Source organism: Alexandromys fortis, unplaced genomic scaffold (genome assembly GCF_014885135.2).
Source record: "Alexandromys fortis isolate MF-2015 unplaced genomic scaffold, M_Fortis_MF-2015_v1.1 scaffold_12, whole genome shotgun sequence".
NCBI classification, from domain to species: domain Eukaryota; kingdom Metazoa; phylum Chordata; class Mammalia; order Rodentia; family Cricetidae; genus Alexandromys; species Alexandromys fortis.
This window is the reverse complement of record NW_026067937.1, coordinates 4822674-4842108: the sequence shown is the minus strand read 5'-3', so window position 1 is coordinate 4842108 and position 19435 is coordinate 4822674. Positions and strand designations below refer to the sequence as shown.

The window sequence follows — 19435 nt, the reverse complement described above, 5'->3', positions numbered from 1 at the left end:
ATAAGTAAATCTTTAAAAAAAAAATCCAGGTGGTGGTGGTGCACATCTTTAATCCCAGAACTCAGGAGGCAGAGGCAGGCAGAGCTCTGTGAGTTCAAGACCAGCCTGGTCTACACAGCTAGTTTCAGGATAGCCAGGGCTACACAGAGTAAGCCTTTCTTGAAAAACACAAAAACAACCAAGTGGTGGTGGTGCACGCCTTTAATCCCAGCACTCAGGATGCAGAGGCAGGTGGATCTCTGTGAATTCGAGGCCAGGCTGCTCTATAAGAGCTAGTTCCAGTACAGGCACCAAAGCTACACAGAGAAACCCTGTCTCAAACAAAACAAAACAACCAACCAACCAAACAGATCTCCCGACGTTAGTCCCTTAGTACTAGAAAAGCAGTGGCTGTGAGTGGCAGGATTTCTACATTCCTGGGTTTTAGATGTTTGTTTTAGAAACATTTTTGAAATGACCAAGTCCCTAGACTTGAAGTGTAAATCTGCAAATAGGTTTTCAACAAGGTGTTCTGTGATGGATATTTCCATACCTGAAAAGAGGCACTATTTCCTTAATGTCCTTTAGTTTCTTCACTTCCTCATCTCGAGCAGGTGCACACAATGTTCCCATCATGCCAATAATGAATTCTGCCAGCTTGGAAATGTCTAGGGCCCCATTCTCTGCTTCCTGTTTTATCAGTTCCAGATCCAAGACCTCGGTTATCTGGTTTCTTAGTCTAGTGTGACCAGGCAGCAGGAAAGACAGCAGAGTCTACAAGAGAGCACAGCTAAGCTCAGACAGCGTTTCTTAGGCATCAGCTTATGCACAAAAGGATCTATAATTGTTCAAAAGTAAAGGATCACCAACTGCTATTATGATGCTACACATATTTTTAGCCTCTTACTTAACAAATCTATAGACAAACATGCACATGAATCATTTAGAATAGCTATTTAAGCCTTGTTTATATTCTAGCAATTGCCTGGATACAAGAAAAAACTAGAAGTTAGTTGGTTGGTGTTTGCTCTTTAAGGAAGGTCTTGCTGTGAGTGCAGTACAACCTGGCTACAAGCTGGAGACCATCTGCCTAAGCTAACCAAGTGCTGGGATGATGAGTATGTATTGCCATGTGTGGATAAGAATGACTGGGGATAAGCAAAGAAAAATATGATTGCTAAGGAAGCCTGTGGGCCAACTACTGACTCCCATTTTTCCAGATAACAGGTCTTCAGTGTGAATGGTAAAGCCACTGCAGAAAAAAGCCCTTCCACATACAGCCCTCTCTATCCTATCCCAAGGCGCAATTACTTCTTGGTCAACATAAACTAAATGTGTCCATATCTAGTAAAATTTATAAATACTCTATATTTCATAATGTAAGTTTTGTTGTCTCTAAGCAATATGAACATTTTCTTTGTACAAAAGTAGTGTCTTTGGGTTATCACAGTTTGGCTGAAAAAATTTTTTAAATATTTATTTATTTATTTATTTATTTATTTATTTATTATGTATACAATATTTTGTCTACATGTATGCCTGCAGGCCAGAAGAAGGCACCAGACCTCATTACAGATGGTTGTGAGCCACCATGTGGTTGCTGGGAATTGAACTCAGGACCTTTGGAAGAGCAGGCAATGCTCTTAACCACTGAGCCATCTCTCCAGCCCCCTGAAAATTTTTTTAAAGGGGCAGCGGTGCTAAGTCAAAAGTACTCAATCCAAATTCCTTCAAATGACTTTGTAATCTCAATCTCTTTAGAGTCTTCTGGAATAGCAACACAGGCTGGATGAACACTCCCTAGGCACGAGTCACTCTTTGCCTCACCTCTTTGATCTCTCCTACAAGTTTGATGGCATGGTCATATGTTGGGGGGTCTTCACTTAGCTGGACACTCAGGCAATCCCAGAAAGCTTTATGTACAATCTCCTTTACTCTCTTCTCTAAGCTGAAGACAAGGAAAAATAAAAAGACAAACGCAATATAATATATATATGTATATATATGAATCTAAATTATTTTCAAAGTCATAAATTCTATGGCTGTAGGGTAACAAATCTTCAAAACCATAGGAACCAAGGAAAGACGTCCCAGACATAAGCTGACGACACTCTAGCTACTTTCCCTCTTAAGAGTGGGCAACATGAATCCAGTGAATAGCGTGTAACAGTGCCATAAGGGGAGACGATCAGAGGCTGGAGAGATGGCTCAGCAGCAAAGAGCATTTGTGTTCTTGCAGGCAGAGGATGCGGATTTACTTCTCAGCCCCCACCCCCTCCCCCACATGATGGCTCATACCATCTATACATAACTCCAGTTCCAGGATCCAACACTCTTCTGACCCAGTGGGTACCAGGCATGCACATGGTGCACATATATACATGAAAAAAAAAACACATAAAATTTAAAAAATTAAAATTTCTTAAAAACTGGAAATTTTAGAGTTGCTAATTTTATTTTCTCTGACCTTGGCAAGTTCCTGCGATACATACATGTGAATAGAGGTGCCCACAGAGAGCAGTTCATACACTTAACCACTGAGCCTTCTCTCCAGCCTTTTTATTATTACTATTATTATCTTGTTTGGTTTTTGATTTTTGAGATAGGGACTCATATAGTCCTGGCTGGCTTCTGAATTGCTACATAGTTGAGGATGACCTGTAACTGACCCTCCTGCCTCCACTTCCTAGAGCTGGGATTACAGGCATGTGCCACCTCCCCTGGCTTCCTTATCTTCACACAGTCAATCCGGCAAGGGATGCCAGTTAGAGCTGCAATGCAGTGACAGTCACAAGGAAATGGATGAGACCCGTGCTGCAAACAAAGGAATGGCTGAGCCCTCACGGGGAAAAGCAGGCACGAAAGCTTCCACAGACTCCAGACTCTTTCCTTGTATCCTGAAGCATCTGTGGTTATGAGACATGTTCACATGTTCCTAACCTAGGAATATTTTTAGCACTGATGTACAAAAGGAAGAATGTCTTGATCACACTGGCACTGAATGGGAAGCCATTCCCAGGACTGGAAATGCTCTAGTAAACAAGTCCACACACGTACCTGCCTTCTGCTAATTCAACAGTGTTAATCCGGAAGTCTCCATTTACCACAATTTCATGGGCCAGAGCCATGTTGGTGACTCCTTTCGCTGTTTCTAGAAGCTCCTCTACAGTGACAAGCCGAGGAGGACTAGCTGTAACAAAAACCCAGTTTAAGAAGTTTGTTAAGCTAAGGCCTGCGACAGCAGCTACAACAATATCTGGACCCCAACATTTCAAACAATAGGTTTAGCTTTTTCTTTTTACGTAGAATGCTAAAAGTGACGGGTACTAATATAATCACAAAACATATGTATGTATGTTCCCACTAAGACTGCTCAATAGAAAATAGCACAATAAATTGGGATGAGAACTTAAATTGCAGGTTTTCACTGTCTCAGTAAGCTAAAGGTTTATGTTCTGCCTCTGCTAATTCCTTTCTTTCAAAAAGAAAAATATACAGATTTACAATCTTTTCAGGTGTCAGTGAGATGACTCAATGGGTAAAAGGGTCTGCTGCCTATAGTGGCATATTATTTGAGTTTTGATAAATCTTGCCTGAAGACCAGAAGCAAAGCTAAAGCCACTAGAGGTCAGGCAATGGTGACACACACCTTTAATCCCCGGGTTTGGAAGACAGGTGGATCTCTGTGAGTTCAACGCCACCCTAGGCTACACAAGTTCAACACAGAAACGAATCCATGTGGTGATGGCTCACACTTTTAATCCCAGTCCAAGGAAGTCACACATCTTTAATCCCTGTACTAGAGTGAACATAAAATGGGAAGAGAGAGGCTTGGCTGCTTAGTTTGTGGTTGCCCAACCTTGGTAGAGGAAAGACTTCTCTAGTGACTTCGCTGCTTTGTTTTTCTGGTTTTCAGGTTGAGCCCCAATTTCTGTCTCTGGGCTTTTATTATTTGTGCTACAGCTGCCAAATCTGTTGATTTGAGTCCCATCCCTGAAACCCACATGGTAGACAGACAGAACTGAATCCTGCATGTGGTCCCTCTGACCTCCACACGTGTATTGTGGCATGTGTGGCCATAAGCACTCACATGTAAACACAAATTTTAAAAAGATTTCTTTCTGCTTCCATAAACAACTTACTTTGGCATTAACACTGATATTTTCAAAATTAAACTTGCATTAAGTCTTAAACAAGCTTAGAATCCATACGCTGGGGTTCATGAGATGATACAGCAAGTAATGTCCTGGATCACAAGCCTGACAGCCTGAGTGAAATCCCTGGGACCCACATGATGAGAACCAAACCCACAGCTGCCTTCTAACCTACACACAGACACGATACACACACACACACACACACACACACACACACACACACACACACACACACACACACACACACTAGTAAAATTTTTAAAAAGAAAAAGTTAACCAGGACTTGGTGGTGTATGTCCTGCAATTCCAGAACTTAAGAAGTAGAGGCAGGAGAATCAGGAGTTCAAGGCTAGTCTCAGCTATGTAACAAGTTCAAACCAGTCTGAGTTCCATATGATAATATCTCAATATCAAAACCTAGTACAGAATAGACAGGCTATAAGATCTCTATGGCTTGCCAACAAAGAGGTCAGAGGTAGGGGATATTAGAATTCTATAGGATACAGACCTGCTAAATCAAAACCTGAAGAAGTCTCCAGGATTTCCCCCTCCCTCACGGCTCTCTCACGCAAGTCCTGTAGCTTTTGTTCCTGTGCGGACTGCAAAGCCTCGGAACTGTTCTCAGTTCTCTCAATACAGCCTGAGATTTATCTTCCACATCCAAAGTTCTGAGAAGATTCTCCCCTAGTGTTCTAAACCAAGGAATAAGGGGTAAGTTTACTCCTAGGGAGCCAGAGGCCATGCTTCTCCAGATTTAAACTAGAGGAAGTGAGGGAGGCTGGCTGCTGGCTTTAGTGTCTGGCAGGACAGAAGAATTTTACTTGCACAGGATCTCAAGCTGATACTGTCGGCTGGGAGCTCTGAGCTAGAGACTTCTTAGTCTCCTGAGATCGGGATAAGATAATGATAAACAATGCTGCTGGTCTGCCCAGGGTTTAACAGATGAAAAACTCTTAGGTTAGAGAAAAATAAATTTTCTTCTAACTTTTTTTTTCCTTTTGCTTCCCATTGCCTCCTGAAAAATGAAGCAACTCTAAGAGCTGGCCATATCCTGTTTGGTTAAAAAACAAATCTTTATTAAATTGCACACGGGGAAGTTGTGGAACTATTGAGAATCCTTCCTCACAAAATTCTTAGCATTTCCAGAAAATATTAATAAAAATACAAAATAAAAGTAAAATTAATGTCATACATATTAGTAAAATATAAACATGTCCCAAATAACCACAGAGAAACCCTGTCTCGAAAAACCAAAAAAAAGTCCCAAATAAAGCCTAGATAATATTTTTTCAATTCTTGATATTATGAAGATGTCAATTTTCTCTAAATCTATTGACTAAATATATTCTAACCAAAACCCCAACAGGCATTTTTGAAATTTCCCAATTGATTTTAAAATTTATATGGAAACGCAAAAGATCCAGAGCACCAAGAAGACTTATGCTGATTTCAAGACTTTCTGTGAAACTGCTATAATCATCAAGACTATAGGGTTTTTTTTTTCTTTTTTTATAAGATTTATTTATTTATTATGTATACAGTGTTCTGTCTGCATGTATGCCACCAGACCAGAAGAGGGCACCAGATCTCATTATAGATGGTTGTGAGCCACCATGTGGTTGCTAGGAATTGAACTCAGGACCTCTGGAAGAGCAGGCAGTGCTCTTAACCTCTGAGCCATCTCTCCAGCCCAAGACTATAAGGTTTTGCATACAGACAAATAACTGACAGAGAATACAGAAACAGACTCAAGTATAGGAAGAGAGAGAAACACACTGACACACTCACGTGTGTGTGTGTGTGTGTGTGTGTAGTCAGAGGACAAGCACAATATTTTTAATAAAAATATCTCTAAAACAATTAAATCCCCATATAAAAAAGAATGACAGCCAGGCAATGATGGAGCATGCCTTTACCCAGCATTCAAGAGGCAAAAGCAGACAGATCTCCAAGGATCTCTGAGTTCAAGGCCAGCCTGGTCTATAGAATGAGTTTCAGGACAGCCAGGAATACTTAGAAAAATCTTGTCTTGGGGGCTGGAGAGATGGCTCAGAGGTTAAGAGCATTGCTTGCTCTTCCAAAGGTCCTGAGTTTATTCCCAGCAACCACATGGTGGCTCACAACCATCTGTAATGGGGTCTGGTGCCCTCTTCTGGCCTGCAGGCATACACACAGACAGAATATTGTATACATAATAAATAAATAAATATTTAAAAAAAAGAAAGATCTTGTCTTCAAAAACTAAACAAGACAAAACAAACAAACAAACAAAACAAAACAAAAAAGAAAAGAAAAACAAACCAACACTTTGCTAGGTGCTGTGGTACACAACTTCAATCCCAGGACTAGGGAGGCAGAGGCTGGCAAATCAATGTAGGTTCAAAGCTAGCCTGGTGTACTCAGTGAGATCCGGGACAGCATGGGTTGCACAGAGACCCTGTCTCAAAACAAAAACAAGAACAACAATGATATAATTTTTTTTTAAAAAAAGACCCAATTCTTTCCTCCATGACAAAGAACTAATTCAATGTGAGTTAAAAAAACAGATGGAACAGCTAACATGATAAAACTTTTATGACAGAAAATCTTTCTGATTTTATATTAAGTGATTTTTTTTATGATACAAAAAAAACCCCTCAAACTATAAAGAGGAAAGGATAAATTAGACTTCTTTCTAAAACTTGTACTCTGTGAAAGATGCTATTAGGAACATGGAAAGTGTAGCAGGCAAGGTATCTGATGCCTTTAATCTTAGCACTAAGGAGTAAGAGGCAGATGGATCATTATGAATCCATGGCCACCCTGGTCTACAAAGCAAGTTCCAGGACTGCTGTGGAACAATCTTTGTACACTGTAATATGTATTACTCTCACTGGTTAATAAAGAGCTGGACAGGTAGAAGTCAGGCAGGACTTGCAGGCAAAAAAGGGAATACAGGGAAGAAGGGGAGTCTCAGGAGTGGTGAGATACAGAGAGAAGCACTGTCAGAGAATAGGTAAATATGGGTTAGTTAAAGTTGTAAGAGCTAGTTAGTAATAAGCCTAAGCTATGTGACAAGCATTTATAATTAATATTAAGTGTCTGTGTGGTTATTTGGGAATTGGCCAGCAGTGCCAACAAAAACACTCTGCTTACAAATGGCATTCTCATGTGGGATACCTACATCCACGAAAGATCTGAGAAAGCTTTAAAAAGGTTCTAAACAAACAAAAATTGAGCCAAATGTAGCTTCCTAGTCTCATGTCTCTCATGCTGGCCACAGTACAGAGACCTGTCTCTTGGCAGCTGCCTGCAGAATGGAGCCAACTGCCAACCACCATGCGCTAGCACCACACACTCAACTGAACAGTGCCAGCAGCTAACATAGCAATTTAAGATTTGTCTCATACAATCAAAAAACAATACAGATGCTCAGAGAAGACAGATCCAGATGGAAAAGGAGAAAATGTTGAGGGATAGTCTTTGTACACTTAAATATGTATCACTCTCATGGGTTATATAGGCCAGAGTTGACTGACCTGTAGCCAGGAGGAAGAGACTGGGTGGGACAGCCAGACTAGGAGAAGGCTGAGAAGAAGTGCAAAGTCTAAGGGTCCCAAGCAAGATGCAGAAGAAGGAGGAGATAAGCATGCCATACTGAGATTAGGTACTGAGCCACACGGTAGAACATATATAGAAATATGGGTTAATTAAAGTTGTAAGAGCTAGTTAGTAATAAGCCTAAGTTATTAGCTGAGCATTGATAATTAATATTATGTCTCTGTATGGTTATTTGAGAGCTGGTTGGTGGTACTGACAAAAATTCCGTCCACAGGACAGCCAGGACTCTTACACAGAGAACCCATCCAGAAAACAACAACAAAATAACATGGAAGGTGTGTCACGAGAGAAAACACAGGTAAAGCACTCGACAGAGCACACAGTCAGCTCTGTAAGATCCCACAATTCAGTAATAAACAATTAACAACAATAAGAGTGGGCAAAAGAGTCATACACACACTTCTTCAAAGAAGACGTACAAATGCCTACAAAGTTCATGGAAAGATGCTCATTGCCATTAGAGAAATGCAATAAACCCAGTGTGAGCTACAATTACACATCTAGTAGTGCTGGCCAGAAGCAGGAAGACTGACCATACCAAATATGCTCAACACCGGCACAAAGGTAGAGTGTCTGGACTTATATGTGGAGTGTGATAGAAAGCAACAGCCAATGTGGTTTCTCTGTGTGTGCATGTGTGTGTGTGACTTGGGGCCAAAGGTCAATCCTGGATGTCATTTCCCGGGAGCCATCCATCTTGTTTTTTGAGCAAGGTTCTGGAACTTGAAAATTACCAAGCATAACAGGTGGCCAGCAAACTCTGCAGCTCTGGCTGTCTCTGGTGGAATGTTCCACTATACCTAACTGATTTATGTGGCTTATGGGATTCAAGTTCAGGTCCTTAACCTTGGGCAAACACTACCAGTTATCTATCTCCTCGGGCCTCCTTGTAGTTTCTTATAAAGCAAAACATACGATTACCACGTCCCAGAAACCCCACTCCTAATCCACTACCCAAGAAAACAGACAGTAGGGTCATATAAAGACTTGTACTCATATATAAATAATCTTATTCATAAAACCTTGATAAATCCCAATGTCTCTCAATTACAGAAAGATAAAGAAGCTGTATATCACCACAAATGGGATGCTACTTGGCAATAAAAAGGAACTACTGTTAAATGCAAAACCACAAATTTCAGATGAACTCTCTCTATTGACAGCGTCAGATATAAGTAATCATTGTCACTAGAATTCCATTTTTAAAAATATTTTAAAATTAATGCAAGTGCATTGTATGTGTATACATGTGCATGCCACCACACATGTGTGGAAGCTACAGGACAAGTTGTGGGAGATGGTTCTCTTTTCCTGATGTGAATCCCAAAAACTGAACTCGCGGCATGAGGCTTGGCAGGGAGCACCCTTTCCCCACTGACGCACCGCATCAGCTGGGTTTATATCAGATGGATATAAACTCCATCCATATAAAGTCATACAAACAGCAAGACTATACCGAAAGCAGATCAATAATTACCAAGGCTATGACAGACAGAGCGGTTTGCTACCGAGTGTACCAGAAGATTATGGGAGTGATGACGATATCCCAGCAGCCCAAGGCTGTGAGCAGTTACAAAGGCTGCGCACTCCATTTGTAAAGTTCTAAGGCACTCAAAGATTTGAGCTGTATTTGTGTGTCTGTGTGTGTGTAAATATATACACACATCTTTTTTGCTTGTTTGTTTTTATAGACAGGGTTTCTCTGGGTAACAGCTCTGGCTGTTCTTGAACTCGCTCTGTAGACTACGCTGGCCTCAGAGGTCCTCCTGACCCTACCTGCTGAGTACTGGGATTAAAGGTGTGAGCCATTACCACCCCACTAATTTTTTAAATCTTAAGAAAAACATACACAAAAACAATACTTTGGTAGACATATAATTTTATCAATTTATTAAACATCAAAGAAAATTTGCATACTAATAGATATGCTTATAAAAATATTTTATATAATTAGTTAAATCTTGGTTGAATAGTTGATACTGAAGTATAGCATCTTTAATGCTTTTCAAAGTTGATCAACATCGTGACTTTGTAATTGTTTATACTAAAAACATTGCTTTATATATGTGTTAAAAATGGCAGAAACACATTAGGGTCCTTTAAGAAATTGTTAGAAATTTTGTCCTAACCTAAATTTTAATTTTTAAATGAGCATCTTTTTTTTTTTTTTTTTTTTTTCCCCCGAGACAGGGTTTCTCTGTAGCTTTGGTTCCTGTCCTGGAACTCCCTTTGTAGACCAGGCTTGCCTTGAACTCACAGAGATCCTCCTGCCTCTGCCTCCCAAGTGCTGGGATTAAAGGCATACGCCACCAATAACCAGCAATGAGCATCATTTTTAACATCAGTTTTGTTTGTTTGTTTTATTGCTTTGGTTTTTCAAGACAGGGTTTCTCTGTATACTCCTGGCTGTCCTGGAACACATTCTGTAGACCAGTCTGGCCTTGAACTGAGAGATCTGCCTGCCTTTGACTCCTGAGTGCTGGGATTAGAGGTATGTGGCACCACTGCCTCACACAAACATAGATTTTAATAATGATTTTTAAAAGAATTGTATGTATCTATAATGATACACTGGTACCCAAAGAAGGGTTAAAAAAAAAAATTGGATTCCCTAACAGCTGTGAATCACCCAACCTGTGTTTTTTTTTTTTTCTTTTAACAGCTTCTGGCTCCCTAAATACTCTTGCCTTAGACATAACCACCTGTATTTTCAAATATCGTAGCCTAATACTAACTTCACATTAATTTAGAGCCATGCCATCATTGACAGAATGCTAAGAAGCAAGTCTGTCCTTCACAGAATAACTGAGAAGATAAACCAAAACCCCTTCTTTACTAGAAACCATGTGTGCAGTCTATGTCTCGTTAGTCAGTTTTTTGCTGCTGTAGGGAGTACTGGATAAACCAACTCCTTAAGAGAGAGCTGTTGAGTGTGGTAGTTTACGCCTGCAATCCCAGCACTCAGAGGCTGAGGTTGTTAGGCCACATGAGTCTGAGGCCAACTCCAAGGTGAGTTCCAGGGAAGCCTCGTCTGCAGAGTGAGACCTTAACTCATATACATACATACATACATACATCACACATAAAAGCTGAGAGCCAAGCACAGTAGTACAAGTCTGTAACCAGCACTTTGGAAATGGAGACAGGAGGATCAAGGTTACCCTTAGCTACAGAGAGAATCTGAGTCCAGCCTGGGCTATGTGAGTCTGGATCTCAAACATTTGGGTTGGGGGTTGGGGGTTGGCGTACAGTTTGGTAGTTCCAGCCCTGATCTAGGAGATCCATCCTGCACATGATGGCAGCAAAAGGAGGATGAAGAAGTGGTTGGGCCCCAAATGTCCCTCGCAGGGCAGTTCCCAGAGGCCCTCCCTCCTAAAGTTTCTCCTCACAGTGTCACAGCTGGACCCCAGCTTTTAACACAGGGGCTATGGAGAGCATTTCAGACTCAGGACACAGCGTCCACACTACAGCACTCAGCCCCCGTTAGACATGCAGCAGATGACGTCACACTGGTAGAGTGACAACCTCCGACCTTACTGAGCACTTACTGCATCTAAGCACTATCTGTAATGCCTTACAGGAACTCAGCTGATGTTCACCACTGCCCTAGGAGACAGAGTGCCTCAAGATGAATGCGGAACTACCTTCCTACCTTCCTACTGACAGGAACTCATGCACGCACACCAATGTGGGCTACTTTCATCAGACTATGTGACCATAAACTAAGAAAACAGGACCACTTGTAGGTATAAGAACACTCTGATGACTGATAAATTATTCAGGAATGACTTTAATTATTTTGGAAACATACCTCAAAACCTCCAAATCTGTGTCCTTCCTCCCAGTCTGCAGAACAACTTGGTTTACACCTCGATAACATCAGCACCAACATTCTTAGACTATGACACTCCTTCTTAAGATCTGCATTTCTGGATTTGCTTCAAAAGGTTTATGGGTTCTTAAGAAAAGACCTGAGCCGGGCAAATATTGGCTACTCCTTTCATCTAGGAGGCTGACTCCCTGCTGGGGCCTAAAAAAAAAACCGATTCCTTCCCTCAGCAAACTGCATCCCCTCTGCCTGTGGCGACCAAGCCCTGGGGAAATGAACTTAGGGTGTGGCCAAGCACTAGGTTTCTCTCTTTCAACCGTGTAAGCACAGTTCTGGCTCGGAGGAGCCTCAGACTTTGCATTCCTTTAACCAAAGCTGTAGTTTCCCTCTATCCCCGTTTCTCAGACTACGAAAGAGAAAACGGAATGCCACTGAGGCTAGAGAGAGACAGGAACATTCTGCTACTATTCGAAAACTTGAACTTCTCATGCAATTGCAAACCCATAAGTGATGTGGGAGTGATTTCTTATTAATAAAGAAACTGCCTAGGCCCATTTGATAGGCCAACCCTTAGGTAGGCGGGGAAAACAGAAGAGAATGCTGGGAAAAAGAAGCTGAGTCAGGGAGTCGCCATGATGCTCCCACACCAGACAGATGCAGGTTAAGATCCTCCCTGGTAAGCCAGCTCGTGGGCTACACAGAATATTAGAAATGGGTTAGAACAATATGTAAGAGCTAACCAATAAGAAACTGGAACTAGCCGGGCCAGGCAGTGTTTGAAAGAATACAGTTTCCGTGTAATTATTTTGGGCATAACCTAATCATGAGGGCGGCCGGGTGCCGGGGACGCAGCCCTGCCGCTTTTACTTCAACACATAAGGAGCTAGGCTGCTAATTATTGGCAGTCTTGTCACACCAGGGGAACTTAGTTCGGAGCCACAGGCACAAACAGCACACAGAGCTTTCAGTCCAAGTCGTCTGCTTACAGTGAGGTCTTCCCACTCTCTGGGGACTAGGTGCGTCCGACTTTACTTCTTTCTGCAAGGCTTCATCAGAACGTTCCAGAGCACCTCCCAGGCCTTGCTCAGAGTCACTCGGCTTCGACTCTCCTGCTTTGTTTCTGTGGGACTTGTCGAGGTTTTCAGACATCCTCAGTGAGGTCTATTCGCTGCCCTAGGAAAGAAAGACAATGAGCCAAATGGGTTCAGACCGTATCAGTAGCCGAATGAGCAACCCCTTTCATTTATACTCTACCTCGGTGATAAAGACACTTAACCAGTGACACCTGGAAGGCTTCGAGAAGAGCTGGAATATTTGGGCCCCACTCCTGAATACCATGTCACAAGGAGGAAGGGGGCTAACACTGACAGCTTCAGGTCCATCAGAGGGAGTGGTGATTCCATCTTAAGTCTGTATTCAGAGACAGTGTTTCCATACATAGTCTCTACTGACCTTTAGCTCTCTACCTCACCCAGTCTGGCCTTGAACTCATGACCTTCCTGCCTCCAATTCATAGATGCTGGAACTACAGACGTGTACCACCATACCCACCTGAAACTAACACTCTTTACCTTCATGGCTGGGAGCTAACAGGAAAAGCCCTTGGAAAGCTGGCCTGGTTGTGCACTCTTGTAATCCCAGCACTTGGGAGGTGAAGGACAGAGCAACTTCAGGACCAGGGTCACTTAAGTCAAAACGAACAGCACCAAAATGCAACTCATTGGAAACAACGCTTCTGGCCACCTTTCAATACTGTGCTGAGGAGATGGATGGCTTCTTGTCTTTGTGTGGAAAAAAAGACCTGGGAATGGGGGTGGAGGAGATGGCTCAGTAGGTAAGGTGCTTGTTATAAAAGCTTGAGGACCTGAATTCAGATCCTTAGAACCCACTGAAGCCAGGCACACAAACATGCCTGTAAGATACTCAGAGTTGATCTCTCTGGCTTCCATGTACAGGGGAGTACTCACGCACAACCCTTCCCCTAGATTCTAAAAGAATAACTGGGAGAGACAGGCAGATCTCTGAGTTTGAGTTCAGTCTCATCTTTATAGCAAGAGTTCTAGAACAGCCCAAGCTACATAATGAGACGCTGTCTCAAAAACTAAACAAGTCAGATAATAAATAAATAAAAGGGAGTGACAAGTAGTACTTTCTAGACTCTATAAAGTATTTAAGAGAAATGCCTGGGACATATATGCATATATATATATACAAACATATATATATATGGGGTGTATATGTGTGTATATATATGTATGTGTTTCCAGAGAGGGTTTCTCTGTGTAACAGTTCTGATTGTCCTGGAACTAACTCTGTAGATCAGGCTGACCTCAAACTCAGAGATCTGTCTGGCTCTGCCTCCCAAGTGCTAGGATTAAAGATGTGCACCACCACTGCCTGGCATGTATTTTTACATAGTTGCTAATCAACAGAAAGAGCATATGAGTACAGCAGGAAGCACCAGCAATCACAATAAATGTGACTGGGTTTCCACTGAATCAGCTGCTGAGAAGAACAGGAATATTACCTGACACTCCAGTCTGGACCAGTCAATAAAGGCATTTTTCAAAGGAGTTATTTTATGTGTATGAGTGGTTTTGCCTGCATGTGTGCCTGTGCATTGCATGTGTACCTGATGTCCGAGTTGGTTGGAAGGTAATAGACCCCTAAAACTAGAGTTACAGATGGTTGTAGGACAACAGGTGGGGGCCAGGTGGTGGTGGCGTACACCTTTAATCCCAGCACTCGAGAGGCAGATCTCTGTGAGTTGGAGGCCAACCTGGTCTACAAGAGCTAGCTAGTTCCAGGACAGCTAGAACTATTACACCGAGAAACTCTGTCTTGAAACACCAAAAAAAAAAAAAAAAAAACGACAACAGGTGGATGCTGAGAATCAAACCTTCAACATCTGGAAGAGCAGTCAGGGCTCATAACTGCTGAGCCAGTTCTCCAGCCCAAGATTTGTTTATTTTTGTTTTATGTGTATAAGGGTGTATGAGGGTTTACCTGCACATGGACTATGTGTGTGTAGTGCTCACAGGAACCAGAAGAGGGCATCAGATCCCCTGGAATAGGAGCTAACAGGTGGTTGTGAGCTACCTAATATGTGTGCTGGGAGCTGATCCTGAGTCCTCTGCAAAAGCAGCCAGTGTTCCTGACGGCTGAGCCATCTCTCCAGCTCCATAAAGGAGGAACCTTTTAATTACATTAAAGTTTCTTAAGTCCTCCCTACCCTTCTCTATTCTTAGGACATTTCTAGTTAAGAAAGACAACATTTTCAACATTGAAAGTAATTATATCCAGAAAATGACAAACTATTGTCATAAAAACTAATTCAATCAAATTACACACTTGGAAGGTAATCGAGAATCTAAAGAAATGTTGGCTGTTTTAAGGAGATTTTGGCATACTTTTCTTCAGCAATTAGAGAGAGAAGAATCGCTTGGTTCAGTTATCTAAAATCTCAAGAGACTTCTATTACATAGAATAAAGTTACTGGAATTGAAATTTTCAGGCCTGTTGTGATGGCCAGTCTCAATTGTCAACATGGTGATATGTAGCTTCTTCACCTTGGAAAGGACTGTGGTGGTATTTTGTTTATGATCTAACAAATAAAGCTTGCCTAAAGATCAGAGTGCAGAGCTAGCCACACTAGCTAGCCACAGAGGCCAAGCAGTAGTGGCATACACCTTTAATCCCAGGACTCAAGAGACAGAAGCAGATGGATCTCTGTTAGCTCAAGGCCACCCTGGGCTACAAAAAATTGATCCAGCTGGGTGGTGGTGGTGCAAGCCTTTAATCCTAGCACTTGGGAGGCAGAGGCAGGCGGATCTCTGTGAGTTGGAGGCCAGCCTGGTCTACAAGAGCTAGTTCCAGGACAGAGACCAAAAANAAAAACCTACAGAGAAACCCTGTCTCGAAAAATAAAAAAAAATTGATCCAGTCTAAAATAAAAAGAAACAGAGCTCACACAAGGGTGATCCAGCACTTGGGATTTCATGCCTTTAATTCCAGCACTAGGGAGGTGGATACAGGAGTGATATGGCTGGGTGGAGAGAGGAATATAAGATGGGAGGAGATAGGAGCTCAGTGCAGTCAGTCTGAATCAGTCTGAGGAAGCAGTCAATTTGAGGATGCAGTCTGAGGAGAGAGTTTGAGAACAGGACCACCCCTTGGGTCTGAGCATTGGTAGAGGTAAGAACTCTAGTGGCTGCTCTGCTTCTCTGATCCTTCAGCTTTTACCCTCTGATGCTGACTCTGAGTTTTTATTATTAAGACCAAAGAGAATTCATGCTACAAAAGACGCTGTTGTGTATGATGTTTTGTTTTTTTTTTTTTTTTTTTTTTTTGGTTTTTTTGTAGCCTGTCCTGGAACTAGCTCTTGTAGACCAGACTGGCCTCGAACTCACAGAGAGCCGCTTGCTTCTGCTTCCCAAGTGCTGGGATTAAGGGCGTGCATCACCACCGCCTGGCTGATGTTTTACTCTTTTGGCCTTTTGGGAGGCCCGCCACCTGGTTCCAAATAAATCACACACGGAGGTTTATTTTTAGGAATGCCCAGCCTCAGCTTGACTTGTTTCTGGCCAGTTTGTCTTAGATTGTCACACTACCTTTTGCCTCTTTCTCTGTCTCTGTATTCCTTACTTTACTTCTTCCTCTGTGGCTTGCTGTGTAAGCTGGGTGGCTGACCCCTGGTGTCTTCTCCTTGGCCTCCCATAGCTCCTGTTTATCCTCTCTGCCTCCTAACCCTGACTATCCTTGCTCCTGCCTCACTACTGGCCATTCAGCTCTTTATTGGGACCAGCAGGTGTTTTAGAAAGGCAAAGAATCACAGCTTCACAGAGTTAAACACATGCAGCATAAACAAAAGACACATACTTTAAATAATTTTCCCCAACAGGACCTTCTATGAGAACTGTCTAGATCAGGCTGGCTCACGGGAATGCCTGTGAGAGATCAATTATGCTGAGATGGGGAGCCTCTCCCGCATGTGGGCAGCACCATTTCCTGAGCTGGGTTCTGCTCTAACAAAAGGAGAGGGGACTGTACACAAGCATTTGCTGCTGTGTTTCTTGACAGAGAATGTGATATGACCAGTGCCTCATGCTTCAGCTGCAGGGACTTCCACTAAATGGCAGACAATAGCCCTGGACTGTGAGCCAAAATAAGTGCCGAAGTAGCTTTTGTCATCTTTTTGTTGATTCGTTTATTTATTTTTGGAGGCAGGGTCTCACAAGCCTGGCTGGCCTGCAACTCTATAGAGAGAACAGGCTGTCACGTCACAGAGATCTGCCTGCCTTTCCTCTCAATGGCTGGGATTAAGGGCTACCACCAAGTCTAGTGGCACCTCACCTTTCTAATCCATAGCCCCCTCCCCTTTGGAGAAAGGGTCTTAAGCCACATAGAAAGTTATGAAGTTAACTAGGTTGGTCCTGAACTCGGATAGCTCCACCTGCCCTTACTCCTAAGTTCTGGGATAAATGCGTGTTCCACCACATCTGGCCTTACTCCTGAGTTCTGGGACAAAGGCGTGTACCACCACACCTGCCCAATCTTTCCTTCCAAAACCCATCTCTTCACGGTCCTAAATCCTACTAGAGTTTGGAAGTGCAACAGACCCAATGTACAACATCACCTACAGATTTCATAAGAAACAAAAACACACCTAACTTACCCTCTTCACATGCGGAGGAGTTGCCCAGACGATGAAGAGTGGGTGCAGAAAGGAGAAAAGCAAGACTCCTTTGAACTCAGCAGACTGCCCCCAAGACCGCGCAGGTTCTGTCTCCTCCCAGGGCACGCCCTTCAGCCCTGTGTTTACACTTTTCTCCAAAGTCCTGCAGGGCTGGTGGCTAGACCGCTGGCATCCATCCCTGCCTTAAATTCCAGCCAAAATACGGTTATTTAAAGAGGGATAAAAGATGAAAACAATCTAGCCAGAGAGAGACAGACATGTTTGCAGGGAGCTACAAAAAAACACAGTAGCATGACTTGGCTATTCTGAATAGCAGGAGGGAGCTGAGAAAGCCTTCCCAGAAAAGATGACACGTGACCTATCTTTGAAAGGAGTAGAATTTCACCCCATTATAAAGTTGGAGGGGGGCGGGATAGAAAATGGGGTATTTCATTCCTCTGGCAGAAGCCATGGCAACTGAAATGGAAACGGGACAGGTAAGGAAGACGGAAAAGAGGGGATGGGAGTCAGATGGGGAAAGTGCTAATTGGTACTTAAAAAACAAAACGAAACCCTTCGCCTAGATCAAGAGCCAAGACCAACCATATTCTCCACAAAGATTCTGTTCCTATATCTGCACCACCCCCAACCCCGGCAGATACCCATCTGTTGATAGACATAAATCCCCGTGTCACTGTTGTGATGTCACTGTATTTGGGAGAGGTTGCCCAAGGTGTTTAGGGTAACACTGGACCTGTGGTTTGCCACTTACAATATCTTTAGTAAAAGTGATCAATTTTTAATAAAATATCCTATTCTCCATCACTTCTGAGATCTGATTCTGGCTCTTTAGAGTGCGACTTCAGCTTTCTACGGAGTTGCGTACCTCCTCATTTAACGCTAAGATTACATACACAGCGACCACAGGCTGGTACAACCACCCTTTCACGACCGGCAACTCTAGTTAAAGAGCTGTAGCATCCCGGGGCTACTTAACTGCTCCCATTCATTCGCTCAACCACCATAAAATCCTCCCGGTACCTAACCAGGAAACCGAGGGGAGGAGGATCCTGGCACGGGGACACACATCTGTCGGAGCTGCACGCGGGCCCAAGCTGAACACAAAAGAATCCTCCAGAAAGGATCTCTCAGGGAAAGAAAGATCTCTGGCCACCGGCGCGGAAACCGCGTCCACCTTCCGTTGTAAACAGCTGTTTAGGCGGGCGAGGGAGCGGCAGAGGCGCGGCGGGAGGACGGCCTGGAGGGTGGGCCTCCACCCGCCCCTGCCTCCTCCTCGTCTCCACCCGGCATACCCGGGACCCGACCGGCCGGGAGAGGCCAAGAAACGCCGGTGCTTTCGCCTCGCGCCCCCCGGGCTGGCCCGCTGGCCCGCGCGGCCGCCCCACTCACCTGCCGCGGCGTCGGCGATCTCCCTGCGGTCGCTCCCGCTGCGAATCCCGCGGGCTGGCGCCGCGAAGGGGCGGGAGCGACGCGCGGCGGGCTGGGCGCCTGGGCCGCGACCCCTCCGGTCCGGACTGCCTGGCTCGTCGGGGCCGTCCTCTCAGCCCCGCTGCGGGGGGCAGCCGCCACGGTGACCGGTCCTCAGAGCCTGGCTGTGCACAGGAGGCGGGTGTGAGCCGGGATGCGCCTGCCCAGCGTAGGGCGCCGCCATGTTTCTGTACGGCATCAATGCCGCTGTCACGAAGGGGCTCTGGGTGGGTCGGAGCTGAGCCGCACCGTGTTTTTGTGTAGAAATGAACCAGCGCGGGGTGTGAAGCGGGGCCTGGTGTGGGCCGAGGGCCGCGGGGAAGGGCGGCTCGAAGTCGCTCACGCCGCACAGGGAGGCGCCATGTTGCTGTACTGAAAAGCTGAGGCGCGCCGCCTGAGGAGCGGGAGAAAAGTGGAGCGGGGGCGCGCAGTTAGTCAAGGGAAGCGAAAGGTAAAGGCGCCCGAGAAGCCACCTTCCTTGCTAGGACTTTGAAAGTTGAGTTTTTTAATCATCTACTCCAACTTCACTCCCTTGTCCTCATGTTGGCACCACCACCCTCGCCCGCATACTTAATTGCGTCTCAATGACACAGACGCCGTTTGGATTCCGAGCCGAGTGGACCCTTCCGTGTGTGTAGGTGACCGAGGCTTCAGCTGAGGCGATGAAAGTGGGGGTGGGCTGAGGGGTTAGGCACTGTGGTTCCCTAG

At 44.1% G+C, this 19435-nt stretch overlaps 1 protein-coding gene across 7 annotated transcripts in view; it reads right to left on the bottom strand.

Moving 5' to 3' along the window:
- Nucleotides 1–18798, bottom strand: part of Tcp11l1 (t-complex 11 like 1) — a 39176-nt gene extending 20378 nt beyond the window's left edge. Inside the window, exons 1-8 of one of the 7 annotated variants that reach the window (XM_050147007.1) lie at nt 18650–18798; nt 17240–17442; nt 13137–13366; nt 12552–12738; nt 3037–3169; nt 2278–2316; nt 1807–1927; nt 533–753 (exon numbers count right to left, since the gene is read on the bottom strand). In XM_050147007.1, the coding sequence (XP_050002964.1) occupies nt 533–753; nt 1807–1927; nt 2278–2316; nt 3037–3169; nt 12552–12714 (677 nt within the window). In that variant the 5' untranslated portion in view covers nt 12715–12738; nt 13137–13366; nt 17240–17442; nt 18650–18798. Of the gene's footprint in view, nt 1–532; nt 754–1806; nt 1928–2277; nt 2317–3036; nt 3170–12551; nt 12739–13136; nt 13367–17239; nt 17443–18649 lie in introns of those variants that run through there. The other 6 variants (XM_050147005.1, XM_050147010.1, XM_050147008.1 and 3 more) reach the window with 6 other exon arrangements.
- Nucleotides 18799–19435: the final 637 nt, after the last annotated feature.